The sequence below is a fragment of the Medicago sativa genome, chromosome 5 (assembly GCF_051527215.1).
Source record: "Medicago sativa cultivar Bolivia chromosome 5, Bolivia_mono, whole genome shotgun sequence".
Classification (NCBI taxonomy): domain Eukaryota; kingdom Viridiplantae; phylum Streptophyta; class Magnoliopsida; order Fabales; family Fabaceae; genus Medicago; species Medicago sativa.
The window spans coordinates 54070283-54084893 of record NC_140753.1 but is presented as its reverse complement, the minus strand read 5'-3'; the positions used below and the strand labels follow the sequence as shown (position 1 = coordinate 54084893).

At 38.2% G+C, this 14611-nt stretch overlaps 1 protein-coding gene across 1 annotated transcript; it reads left to right on the top strand.

The window, feature by feature from the left end:
• The first annotated feature begins 1805 nt into the window (after positions 1-1805).
• Positions 1806-3970, top strand: LOC146923058 (uncharacterized). The gene is made up of 4 exons (XM_085715807.1): positions 1806-1938; positions 2908-3445; positions 3533-3658; positions 3749-3970. The coding sequence occupies exons 2-4, from the start codon at positions 3081-3083 to the stop codon at positions 3783-3785; spliced, it is 528 nt and encodes a 175-aa protein (XP_085571933.1). The 5' UTR covers positions 1806-1938; positions 2908-3080; the 3' UTR covers positions 3786-3970.
• The last annotated feature ends 10641 nt before the right edge of the window (positions 3971-14611 follow it).

Below are 14611 nucleotides of genomic sequence, written 5' to 3'. Positions count from 1 at the left end.
GATGTTTCAACCAAACAGAATTTTCTAATGAGAGCATCTTTGATGTGGACAATTAATGATTTTCCAGCGTATGACATGTTATCTGGTTGGAGCACCCATGGAAAAATGGCTTGTCCACATTGTATGGAAAATGGGAAGGCGATTACTTTGGAACATGGAGGGAAGAGTTTGTGGTTTGATCATTGTTGTTTCTTTCCTAATAATCACCCGTTTAAAAGAAGTAAGAATGGCTTCTTGAAGGATACGAGAGTAGTAGTTGGCCTACCCCCTAAAATCACATCAGAAGAGGTGTGCACAAGAGTTAGTGATTATCCTAAAGTCACTGATTTTGGCACAACTGTCCCAATACCAGGATACGGAGTTAACCACCACTGGACAAAAAAGAGTATATTTTGGGACCTCCCCTATTGGAAAGATAACTTGCTCAGACATAATCTTGATGCAATGCACATTGAGAAGAATTTTTTTGACAACATATTTAACACAGTGATGGATGTTAAAGGGAAGACAAAAGATAATGAGAAAGCCATAAAAGACTTAGAAGTTTATTGTAAAAGAAAGGACTTGGATGGTAGATCCGAAAGAGTGCCGATCAGCTCATGTTAATGCCTTAATTAATTGCAGAGGTTAAACCATACCTTGAGTGAGTATGAAACAAAATTATTACACATTTTTCCCATTACATTATTAAGTTAAAACACGTCTAACTTTGTTTTTAATTTTGGTATAGGGAATTTAATACCTTTTATGAAGAATTTGGTGATGATTCGCCTGGTTACATTCATGAATATTTTCCTGGTTGGTTTAAACAAAAAGTATTCGATGCCGAACCAACGGATCAAATCCTTCATTTAAGAGGTTTAGCTCAAGGTCCTTTACAATGTGCCACTGAATATCATACATACTTCGTAAATGGATATAAATTTCATACCAAATCATGGAGTGAGGGGAAGAAGACATATAACAGTGGTGTATATGTAAAAGGAGTTACAGAAGGAGGTGCAGATGACTTCTATGGCGTGATCAAACACGTTTATGAGTTATTTTACAATCAGGATAAAGTGGTGTTAATTTATTGTGACTGGTTTGATCCCTCACCTAGGTGGACATAAATGAACAAAATAAGCCACAATGTTATTCGAGTGGACAAAAAGTATAATGTGTATGATCCGTTTATCATGGCACATAATGTTAGGCAAGTGTACTATGTTCCTTATCCCCCAACGCAACCACGCAAACGAGGGTGGTCGGTTGCAATCAAAACAAAACCAAATGGTCGCATTGAGACTGAAGAACCAACTGATGAAGTTGAGCAAATTGATGAAATTTCAAATGTTAATGAGATAATTGAAGTTGAGCCGGTTACAGGTTGGCGTGATGCACAAGTTGAAGGGGATCATGTTGATCCTGCTGTTTTGTTAACTCCAAATGAAGATGGCAATGATGAGGATGATGTTGGTTTGGAAGAGCCCAATATTGAAGGGGATCTCGATGAAGGAGATCAAGTCAATGAAAGTGTTTTTGGATTATAATTAATGTATTGTTGTATTATTATAATTGGTGTATTGTTGACTTAGTTTTATATTGTTCTAATTGTAATGATATTATTTTCAATATGAATGAATATGTCTGTTGTTTAATTCATAGTAGTTAACAGCAGCCAATAGCGGCACAACGATACATAGCGGTTCAGAACCACTATGTATCGTTAGTGAAAATACAAGATTGTCCTTGGTTTTAAAAACAAAACAAGGGTATTTTTGACATTTTCATCAAACCCTAGAAAGCTTCAGCTTTTCTCTTCCTTCCTTCATTCTTACAACGCATCTCACTCTCTCAAGAAACGACGCCTCTCATCTTCTCAATCTCTCAAGAAACGCATATTCCTTTCTTCACCATAAACCGCCGCCGTCGTTCCTCACCGCCGCCTTTCATCAGGTTTGTAACTTCTTGATCTCGTGTTTTCTCTCTTTTATAAATCTTCCTCTATTTTCGAAATCTCTTCTATAAATCTCCCTTTAATGCGGTTGATTCATCCCTGTTTATATTTGTTGAAAAGGATCGATTTTTATTGATGTAATGTAAATGATGATTCATGATCAGGGTATTTTCAAGTGGAATGAGGGTTTTGTTTTGTTTAGTTTTTTCTTCCTTTTCTCTTGTGGGGTGACTTCAATCTATTTAAAGTTTTGATTTTTATTAAAATCTTAATCATGAGTTTTCACTTTTCAATCATGATCATTATTTATGTCCCCTGATTTTCCAGTTTCTGCTTTAAAGTTATCAACTTTGCTGATGCATATTGTTACTGCTCCTTTGTTTTTTGTTGTTGCTTCATGTGAGCTTTGTTAGTACTAGAATCAGACGGCAATGTAATTGAACAATATTGAAAGCTTTAATTTTGGCTAGTATTAGCAATGTATAAATCCTAAACATTGTCTCTGTTACGTGGAGTTTGAATTTTGTTATTAGGTATGGTCAGATTTTAATTCATCTCAGATGCTTTGCTGAATCGGAGTCGTGGTGTCATGGGTTCACTTTGTTTAGCTGTGTAGACAATAGTGGTTTTGGTATTTCCTTAATTGGCTCCCAGTTTTGCTTATTTTGGTTTGGCATCAAATTATGTAACTGATGGTATTGTCTGATCCTATGTTCTTAGTGAGTGGGTGAAGTTGTTGTGTTTCAGTGGTGGTTTGGTTTTAAAGTTTGTTTAGCAGAATAATTCTTTTCGTCTAGCAGAATATTTTTTTTAGGGGATTATAAGTAATAAAGTGACTTGTTTTCGAGGTCTGGTTGAAATCATGCAGTGAAGCATTCAAGCCTCCAATTTCTTTTTGAGATTTTTTAGCAAGACGTTAGAATTACTATGGTTTTGATATGATGTTTTTGTTATTGATAAATATCTAGGAATTCCTCCGAAACATAATGGAAAGAGCAAGGGCAACAACAAGAAGTGATATACTACTCACTTTGTGGACGCAACAATAGAAGCTAGATTAAACCCCATGCCTATCATTTCTATTGCATCTTCTAGCCAGGGATCACCTGGGTCCTCCTAGGCTAGTGTAGCTGCTCCTGCTATGGGTTCTGCTCCTCCCCCCACTTACATGTGCCCTCCAGTACATCCAGGATATTATGGCACCATACCTCATTTTGGGACCTTCCTTCCTCCGAGCTGTCATTTCCCACCATATTCATTCCCACCACAAAACCTTCCCCTTCCCCAACAACAACAAATCCCTCCACAACAAAACCCACCCTTTTCCCAACAACAAATCCCTCCACAACAAAACCCACCTTTTCCCCAACAACAAAACCCGCCACAACCCCAACAAGAAAATGTGGTCGAAGAGGGTGGTGGAGAGCTGGTGCTGTTTGATGATGTTTTCCCGGATTATCCGAGAGATTCTCGTCGTCGATTCATCTTAAAGCCTAGTGGAAACTCGTAATTTCAATTTCAATTTCAATTTCAATTATTTTATGTATATTTTAAGTTGTAGTAATGTTTAATTATGAGTTTTTATTGTTTCAGCTTTTTGCCTTGCAAACCGGCTGCCGAAGAATCAGATCTATCATTCATAACTGCTATCATCACTTTTGGAAGACATATGGTGACGTGGATGATAATGAGAAAAAGCGCTGGTTTAGGCTCTTTGAGGTTACTTCAAATCTATATCATAATTTTTATTTTATTTCATATGCACAATTGTTATAGTATACTAATTTTGTTTAATATGTTATAATGCAGACTAAGTGTTCTTGGGACGCTAGGTATCATGATATAATGTGGGCGTCGGAAAAGGGAGGATGCATTCACGCTGGTGGTTGCTTAAGCAACGGAGAGCACGCTGAGCGTATGGTAAAAATAATATACTTTTATTTATTTTTTCATATCATTTAATTTTGATTGTTTTAAATCAATACTACTAAATTTATGCATTTGCCCATTAAATAGGTCCGTTTATTAACGAGCTTCACGACGAAACGCACAAAAATAGGTCCGGCCAATACTGCGACAAGCGTGCTAGGAGAGTGCAGTTAATCTTTGATAATTATATGTCACATTTTAGGCCTTAATGTTATTACTGCACATGAAATATTTATGTGTCGCGAGTGTAAAAGAGCATTCTGATTACTCTGTTCCTTGTAATGAGAATATTTGGTCACCTTGTTAAGGCCACCTTGGTTACCTGATTAAACTGCTACATGAATGTTTAAGCCACCTTGTTTTCTGTTACTTGTAATGAGAATATTTGGTCTGATTTTGTTGTAAAAACATTTCGATTACGTAGGATGCAATCTTTGACTGCATTAATTTGTTTTTATAGGCTAATTGTATAAAATTAATTAGCATAGCTGGCAGAGAATTCTGATTACATAGAATTAATTTGTTTTCTGCATCAGTACCCTCTTTAGGCAGAGAAACTACATATGTTCCTGCAATATAAATAGGTATAGGATAAGAGTTATCAAATAGTAAACATGCTTCCATTAATTAATGGAGATTTCACATTCCTCCATTTTCTTGTCTTGAATTTTCTTCTGAGCAGGGTTTGCATTGGACAAGATAATTAATGGAGATTCCATTACAGACCTCTTTGTCTTGCTTTATTGTTGATGATGATACTGCTAGTTATTGTTTAATGTTGGGTTTACTAGACTATAAAGCATAAACTAGGTGTGAATGATGCATACACATTGAATACTCCAGTTGTGTCCTTAAATATTTTGTTATTATTTGAACAGAAGGAGTATGACCGGCAGCTTGCTGAGGCTATTTCTCAAGGGTCTACTGTTGATCACTCTTTGAGCTTCAGCGCTTGGAAAAAAGTTGCTGGCTACAAGAGAAAGGGAAAGCTATATGGTCTTGGTAACTTAGCCGCTAACTACCGGAAGGGTAGTGTTGCATCAACCCTAAGACTAACCCTCAATCATGGTGAAGGATCCTCCCAGCAGCCTGAGCTGACGCCAGAGATGCGGGATGATACAAAATTAGCAAGTGTACTAACTTATATCGAAGTAATAAAAATTTTAAGATTTGTATCCACAGGGACTGTTTCAACTTCTACTCGGGAATGTCATTATTATCAAGGATGTTTGTAAAAATGGGGGTTGCACTAAGGCAATTGGTTTGGATTGCAAATGTAAATAAAATGGTTAAGGTAAAATTGGTTTGAGAAATAATATGGAGAGATGACTAGGTCAATCAATTCATCTGTTCATCACTCATTAGCAACCTGTTTCTTTAGTTTACGAATGCTATAAAGTTTACGACAAATTAACAAAATAGTTAAGCCCTCTTTTCTGATTATAATTCCCTAATCCCTTAGGTGAACCTATAATCATTAAAGGTTTTAAGTCCGTTAATTCAATTATCACAACCTAACAACGCTCCATCCCTAGATTGTCCGTTAGATTGATCAATATATATATTTCCGAGTTACACGCTAGTGTCAATAGTCATATAAACTCTTGAATCAATTATATTGGGTCAGAATTATAAAGGCATTAAGAAAGATTTATACTGAATAAACTAGAATGACATTCATAAAGATTAAGAGTTACAGGTTACATAAACATGAGCTAGAACAGAATCATCTCTTGACCTGATCACAAGCTACTCATGGATAAAGCATAAATAACTAATGTAAAAGAAGTATTCATTACATGAAATTGGTAACCTGATGTGAGTTTTGATGGTCTCCAACCTTCTCTCCAGATCTCCAGCTCCAAAATTCAGTTTCTTTCTCCAAAATTCCAAACCCCTCCTTCAGAAATCGATCTCCCTTTTATAGGAAAATTCTCAGATACGCTAAAATCGTACTCCGATGCTGTAAATCGGAGCACGATGGCTTCATTAAACTCAAATCTCAGCTGGAGCGTCTGCCAAATCATAGCCCGATTTTGTTCCATCGGAGCACGATTTTTTACGAGACAAAATGTCTCAAAATTGTAGCAAAATCGTAGCCCGATGCTGTAAATCGGAGCACAATTTCTTCTTTGCTTGCCAACATCAAATGTGTCATTTGTAGCTTCTAACTCATGCAAAATCACCTGAACTCAGCTCAAAAATACATAAAACTATAATAAAAGTGCTATATGACCTAGTGTCATCACGAGAGCTTACTCACAGATTGACACAAGAGCAGTTCACGCAGCAGATGGCGAGTCAAGCGGCCGTTATACAAGATTTGCTTAACCACCAAAGATCATATGAGGAGCATCTAGCTCAGTTTAGGCAAATACAGGCTCAAGATCCCTCCCACACTAGTGCGCCGGTTTTAAGTCCCAATGTTGAGCCTTACCCCGTAGATGAGGAGGATGATGTGGATGATGATGAGGATTGAAGTTTTATGGCTTTATCTATTTAATTTCTAGGTTTGTAATACTTGGGGAAGTTTCTTATACTTCCCGACACAATTTCTACTGTTTTGATACTTATGGTGTGTAGTATTTGGCACAATTTTAATTTCAATGCTGCTAGACAATATTTTATATTTTATGTGTGCTATTACTTTAATTGCCAATAATTTTTATTATTAAAACAATTTTTAATAAAAGCAATTTAAAAATGTTTATTTTAAATATTTTAATAATTAAATTGAATTAATTTTCGGAAAAATTTAAATTCTTTTAAAAAATTATTTTAATTATTAAATTTTAATATTTTGATTTTTATAACAAATAAAAATGTTCTTTTTTTATAAAAGTCGTACACAATTTGCCAGGGGTTAACCCCTGGCAAAGCGCCTGACATGTTTCTGAAAAGGACTGATGTGACGCTGACACGATATGCAAAGGACTACATTGACCAGAATGCGTCAGAAAAGCCTGTGTTCTATCAGACACATTTTGGCAGGGGTTGTGTCAGGGCCTTTGGCAGGAGCGCATTTGCCAGGAGCTAAAGCCCTGACATGTTCATTTGCGATGGGCATATTTGCTAGTAATTCTGCTCCTGGCAAAGCTCCTGGCAAACGTCCATTTGCCAAGGCTTTTTGCATTTTGACAGGGATTCTGCCCCTGGCAAAATGCAACATTTCTTGTAGTTTGAATGAAGCTGCAATGGAACGTGATGACAGTGCATCAACACTAGTTATTTAGTCATATTTAGGTCTTTATTATAGCATTTAGAGAGTCAACTGCAATGATTCATGGTGAAATCAAGCCAAAACAGGAACAAGAGCTCAAGAGAAGAAACTTCAAGAAACCAAGGAAAATTGCCTAAAACTCAAAGCATCGTGCCACGTTTGGTTATGTTCGTGGCACGTTGAAGGAAGCGTGGGACAAAGATTCATCTCTGGAAATTTCGTGGCACGAAGCAACATGCAACGTGCCACGATGGTTGATTTTGTCTGCTGCCACGTAGGATTAATGAAGCATCGTGCCACGACCAACCCGCAACGTGGCACGATGATGGGCTTTTCTGAAACCCTAATTTCTTTCTATAAATATCCAGCTGCTAGCAAGGGTTTTGATACTGATTATTATTGCGATTTTGAGCACTAAGGACGACAGGAGACCAAGGAACGAGCCCTGAATCTCATACCAACACCCCGTTGGTTAGATTTATGTATGTTTTCTCTTGTTAATATTTATGATTGTTTAGCTATGAGTAGCTAAACCTTTAGTTTGGTTAAGCCATGATGAAACTTTTGTAATATATGATTTTGTAGTTGAACTCTCTCTATTATCAATGCTATTCAGTTTTTAATCAGAATTACTTGCGTTTATTGCTTTTCATGTTATCGTTTTGTATGACTACTAGCCCTAGCTTCTTGCAATCACATGAATCGATCTTAGGAATTGAATGACTATTAGCCCTAGCTTTTAATCCTGAAATAGTAATTTTGTTTAACTCAACACTAGGAACCTAGAGATAGGAAATTGAGGGTTATGATACATGAATTAACGTTCCAATATTGCTTCCGCGGTTATTCAATCACGTTAAGAGATTAATAGGGTTATGACTTAGGAAAGGACTTTGATGCGAGAGATTGATCAAAGTCACTTAGTTAATTTATCGTAAAAACTGAGTAGTAATTGAGAGTAGAGATAGGTAGACTTTTTCATATAAAGCATTAGTGGATTCACCGGCTTAACCATTCATCTCAATATAATTTTCTTTCAAATTCTTTCTACTTTAATCAACTCTGATTAAAACCAATCTTTACTGCCTAGGGCAACAAAATACAAACTTTACACATCCTAACATATAACGCGTTTGCTATAATTGAAATTAACACAGTCCTTGTGGATCGATATTTTTACTACTTCGATAGTTTTTGGTACACTTGCCAGATTTATATCAAGTTTTTGGCGCCGTTGCCGGGGACTGTTGATTTGTTTCAACAAGGCAATTACGTTATAATTTAGGATTTCTGCAATTTTATTTTTCTGTTTTTAGTTTCAATATTCATTTGATTACTTTGTATTGTGCAGTGCTACTAAGGTATTTGCTGTTTATGCGAGGTAAAGTGAGCTCCAAAGATCTCGAATTCAATCCGGAAATAGAAAGGACTGCTAGAGCACTCCGGAAAGCTGCCCGGTTGAAAAGGTTGTCTCATTCCGTTCCACCGGGTGTTCGAGAACAAATACCTGAGCCACTCTCACTTGAATCTGAAACATCTGCTTCTCCTCTATCTGCTATCATGGGAGAACCTGCACAAAGACCAAAGTTAGGAGACTACGGGTTAGCAACTCATCGCGGTCAACTGACCCACACTTTTCAACCAGCTAACCCCGTTGCTTTCGACATCAAGACAACTGTCCTCAACGGTTTGAGGGACAAGCAATTCGATGGGACTGAAGCTATGAGTCCTCATGAACACTTGAGCCGCTTTGCTGAGACTTGCGAGTTTTGTGTGCAACCAGCCACCGTGACTGAAGCACAAAAGAAACTAAGGCTGTTCCCTTTCACCTTGACGGGAAGAGCAAAAGATTGGTTGCTAACAATTCCAAACGGGACTGTCCAAACATGGGAAGAGTTAGAGCTGAAGTTCTTGGAGAAATATTTCCCTATGTCTAAATATTGGGAAAAGAAGATGGAAATCTCTAACTTCAAGCAAGGAGAAGGTGAATCATTGTATGATGCTTGGGAGCGATTCAATTTGCTTCTGAAGAGATGCCCTAATCATGAGTTCACCGAGAAACAATACCTCCAAATCTTCACTGAGGGGGTAACACCAAACACTAGAATGTTCTTAGATGCTTCCGCGGGAGGAAGTCTTAAGAGCAAGACTGATCATGAAGTTCAAGCCTTAATTGAAAATATGGCGAGTAATGAATATCGTGCTGAAGCTAAGAAGAAAGAAAGAGGAGTGTTTGGGGTAAGTGAACAAACAGCAATCCTAGCTAACCAAGCAGCCATGAACAAACAAATAGAGGCTCTTACTAAGGAGTTTCAAGGGTTTACTTTGGCTCATAAGCAACAACAGGTGGCTGCAATCAAATGTGACTTATGCGGTGAAGAACATCCCAATGGTGAATGTGTTCCAGAAGGATCAAGTGAGGAAGCTAATTTCATGGGAGGTTATCAAAGGCAAAATCAATACTACAACTCAGGTATCAACAAGCATCCAAATCTCAGTTACTCAAATAACAACGCTTTGAACTCTCAGATGCTTAATCCTCCACAACAACAAAGGAAGCCTTCAGCTCTTGAAGAAACTATGATGAACTTTATGAAGATGACTCAAGGCAACTTTGAAGAGATGAAGAAGAGTCAAGAGGCTGAGCGAAAGAACAATGAAGCCTCCAGGAAGATGCTTGAAACTCAACTTGGGCAATTAGCTAAACAATTGGCTGAACAAAACAAAGGCGGATTCTCAGGTAACACACAAGACAACCCTAAAAATGAGTCTTGCAATGCTATTGAGTTGAGGAGCAAGAAGGTCTTGACACCTCTAGTTCCAAAAGTTCCAAAAAAGGCTGATGAAGTAGTAGTGGAGGAAGAAGAAGAAGGTGAAGTTGAAAAGAATAATGAGGTTATAGTTGAAAAAGTTAATGATCAAGGAGTAGTTGAAAATGAAAGGAAGAAAAAAATAGAGGGAGAAAAAAGTGAGAAATTGATTGATGAAGATTCAATCTTGAGGAAGTCTAAGAGTCAAATATTAAAGGATGGAGATCAGCCACAAGTTGTTCCATCATATGTGAAGCTTCCATACCCTCACTTAGCCAAAAAGAAGAAGAAGGAGGAAGGTCAATTCAAGAAGTTCATGGAGCTTTTCTCACAACTTCAGGTGAACATTCCCTTTGGTGAAGCTCTTGATCAAATGCCCATGTATGCTAAGTTTATGAAAGACTTGCTGACTCGAAGAAGGAAACCAAAAGATGATGCAAACATTGCACTTTCAGAAAATTGTAGTGCAATTCTTCAAAAGAAACTTCCACCCAAATTAAAAGATCCAGGTGCTTTCACTATTCCTTGTTCTATTGGACCGGTAGACATTGGTAGAGCGTTGTGTGATTTAGGGGCAAGTATCAACTTGATGCCTCTTTCAATGATGAAGAAGCTTGTATGTGGGGAGCCAAAGCCAACAAGAATGACCATTACTCTAGCTGATCGGTCAATCTCTTACCCTTTTGGTATACTTGAAGATGTGCTAGTTAAGGTCAATGAGCTAGTATTTCCTGCTGATTTTGTAATCCTAGACATGGCTGAAGATGAAGACATGCCACTCATTCTTGGAAGACCTTTCCTTGCAACCGGTCGAGCTTTGATTGATGTTGAAATGGGCCAGCTTATGTTGAGATTCCACAACGAGCAAGTTGTGTTTAATATTTTTGAAGCCATGAAGCATCAAGCTGAAAATCCTAAGTGCTACCGAATTGATGTTGTTGATGAGATAATTGAAGATGACTCTCGTAAGCCTCAACCAACACAACCTCTAGAGAGAACATTAGTTAATTCTATAGAGAATGATGAAGATACTGAAGATATTGAGGTAAAGGATTGTGTCAAGCAGCTTGAGGCAAGCAAGCAACAAATGCACCACCCGCCACTTGAAAACATACTTGGTGAAAAATATGGGGGATCGGAAACATTGAACAAGGAAAAAGAAAAAAATCCAGAATTGAAAGAACTCCCTCCACACTTGAAGTATGTCTTTCTTAGTGAAGATTTTTCCAAACCAGCAATCATCAGTAATACATTGACACCTTTAGAGGAAGAGAAACTAATGAGGGTGTTGAAAAGTAATCAAGGCGCATTGGGATGGAGCATTTCTGATCTAAAGGGTATTAGTCCAGCCTATTGCATGCACAAAATACATATGGAGGCTGAATACAAACCTGTGGTTCAACCTCAAAGAAGACTAAACCCAACAATGAAGGAAGTTGTCAAGAAGGAAGTATTAAAATTGCTCGATGCAGGTATGATTTACCCTATTTCTGATAGCTCTTGGGTAAGTCCTGTTCATGTGGTGCCTAAGAAGGGAGGAATGACGGTAGTGGCTAATGAAAAGAATGAATTGATACCCACACGTACCGTCACTGGTTGGAGAATGTGCATAGACTACCGGAGGCTGAATTCTGCAACAAGGAAAGATCACTTTCCATTACCATTCATGGATCAAATGTTAGAGAGATTGGCTGGTCAAGCCTTTTACTGCTTCTTGGATGGGTACTCAGGGTATAATCAGATTGCAGTGGCTCCGGAAGATCAAGAAAAGACTGCTTTCACCTGTCCGTTTGGTATATTTGCTTATAGGAGAATGCCCTTTGGGCTGTGTAATGCGCCGGCGACCTTCCAAAGGTGTATGCTCTCCATCTTCTCTGACATGATAGAGAAGAACATCGAGGTATTCATGGACGACTTTTCTGTGTTTGGTAAGTCTTTCGACCAATGCTTATTCCACTTAAATGAAGTACTTAAAAGATGCACCGAAACTAACCTTGTTTTAAATTGGGAAAAATGTCATTTTATGGTTACCGAAGGTATAGTTTTGGGACATAAAATAAGTGCTAAAGGCATAGAAGTGGATCAAGCAAAGATAGAGGTTATAGAGAAACTTCCACCACCTGTTAATGTTAAGGGAGTTAGGAGTTTCTTGGGGCATGCCGGTTTCTATCGGCGTTTTATAAAAGATTTTTCAAAAATTTCTAAGCCCCTTTGTAACCTCTTGGTCAAAGAAAATGATTTTGATTTTGATTCTGAGTGTTTAAATGCTTTTTCTTTGATTAAAACCAAGTTGGTGACTGCACCAATAATCATTGCACCCGATTGGGATTTACCTTTTGAACTTATGTGCGATGCAAGTGATTATGCTGTTGGTGCAGTCTTAGGCCAACGAAAGAACAGATTTTTCCATGCAATTTACTATGCAAGCAAGGTTTTAAATGAAAATCAAGTTAACTATTCCACTACTGAAAAGGAGTTGCTTGCAGTAATATTTGCATTGGAGAAATTTCGTTCTTATCTAATAGGCTCCAAAGTCATTATTTTTTCAGATCATGCAGCTCTTAAATATCTCTTGACAAAAGGTGATTCAAAGCCTCGGTTGTTGAGGTGGATCCTTTTATTGCAAGAATTTGATCTCGAGATTCGTGACAAGAAAGGAGTGGAGAATGTAGTAGCTGATCACCTTTCAAGGTTGGAAAATGAGGAGGTGACGAAGAAAGAAAAGGCTATCACAGCAGAATTCCCGGATGAAAAGCTGATGTCGATTGAAGAAAGGCCTTGGTTCGCCGACATGGCGAATTTTAAGGCCGGTAATATAATTCCGGATGACATGGAACAGCAACGAAGGAAAAAGTTTTTCAAGGATGCAAACCACTATCTGTGGGATGATCCTTATTTATTTAAGGTAAGTGCTGACGGTTTGATTAGACGTTGTGTTGCAGGTACGGAAGCTAACAGTATCATGTGGCACTGCCATAGCTCAGCTTATGGAGGCCACCATAGTGGGGAAAGAACCGCTGCGAAAATCTTGCAAAGTGGTTTCTGGTGGCCCACTCTCTTCAAGGATTGCCAAGAGTTCGTAAAGAGGTGTGATGAATGCCAAAGAACAGGTAGTATCTCAAAGAGGAATGAAATGCCCCTAACTGGAATCATTGAAGTTGAACCTTTTGATTGTTGGGGCATAGATTTTATGGGACCATTTCCCTCCTCTTACTCTTATCTCCATATACTTGTGTGTGTTGACTATGTTACCAAGTGGGTTGAAGCGATACCATGTGTTGCTAATGATGCTAAAACTGTGGTTAATTTCTTGAAGAAAAATATTTTCACTAGGTTTGGAACCCCTAGAGTTTTGATCAGCGATGGGGGGAAGCACTTTTGCAACAATCTTCTTGAAACTGTGCTTAAAAAGTTTAATATCAAACATAAAGTTGCAACTCCCTATCATCCTCAAACTAGTGGTCAAGCGGAGGTTTCAAACCGTCAGTTGAAACAAATTTTGGAGAAAACTGTAGCGTCTTCTAGGAAAGATTGGTCTAGGAAGTTAGATGACGCTCTTTGGGCATATAGAACTGCGTTTAAAACACACCTTGGGATGTCCCCTTATCAGTTGGTTTACGGAAAGGCTTGTCATCTCCCGGTTGAATTGGAACATAAAGCTTACTGGGCTATCAAAGCCCTAAATTTTGATCAAACTTTAGCTGGAAAGAAAAGGTTATTAAAACTTAATGAGCTAGAGGAGATGAGATTGCGTGCGTATGAGAACGCCGTAATTTACAAAGAGAGAACTAAGAGGTATCATGACAAGGGGTTGGTGAGGAGAGAATTTTATATTGGACAACTTGTTTTGCTGTTTAATTCCAGGTTGAAGTTATTCCCCGGGAAGTTAAAATCCAAGTGGTCCGGACCATTCGTGATTGTAGATATGTCTCCTTATGGAGCAGTGGAGCTTAGTAAGCCTGGTGAGCAAGAAACTTTCAAGGTAAACGCACAAAGGCTGAAACCATACCTTGGAGGTGAACTCCCAAAGAATAGAGCAGGAGTGGTGTTGAATGATCCTTAGGGGTCATCATAAGTCAAGCTAGTGACGGTAAAGAAGCGCTGGATGGGAGGCAACCCATCGGATTTAAATCCACTCAGGTATTGTATTTATCTATTTATTATTTATTGCATTTTTCTTTTATAAAAACAAAAACAGCAAAAATATTTTTAGAAGTTGAAAAGAAATTTTTATTTGAAAACCTAGACCAACGTGGCACGATGGTTCTTCATCGTGGCACGTTTTGAGAATGGCTCCAACATTGTTCGCCACTGGAAATTTCGTGGCACGAACACTCTCAAAACGTGGCACGTTTGCTGGAAGAACTATGAACGTGGCACGATGGTTCTATGATCGTGGCACGTTGCTACCCAGAACGATGATCGTGCCACGTTTTCCTGCATCGTGGCACGTGAGTGGGGAGTTTTGAAATAATTTGACCGTTACAGATTGCTTCGTGGCACGACCCTGACCCAACGTGGCACGAAGGACCTTTGTCTATATAAACTTCTCTCACAAATTTCTCACCATTTCATTTTCCCTTAACAAAACTCTGCCCAAATTTCGAATCACCCATTCTCTACCTCTAAAAATCGCACCTAACCACCATTCATACATCTTCATCATTCTCACAAACATTCCCCCCATTACTTCATCAAACACATCAATTTTCT

Excerpts from the sequence above, each read along its gene's own strand:
- LOC146923058 (XM_085715807.1), top strand. The coding sequence starts at position 3,081 with ATGGGTTCTGCTCCTCCCCCCACTTACATGTGCCCTCCAGTACATCCA. Across the intron at positions 3,446-3,532 it reads TTAAAGCCTAGTGGAAACTC|CTTTTTGCCTTGCAAACCGG; the intron begins GTAATTTCAATT and ends TTATTGTTTCAG. Across the intron at positions 3,659-3,748 it reads GCTGGTTTAGGCTCTTTGAG|ACTAAGTGTTCTTGGGACGC; the intron begins GTTACTTCAAAT and ends GTTATAATGCAG.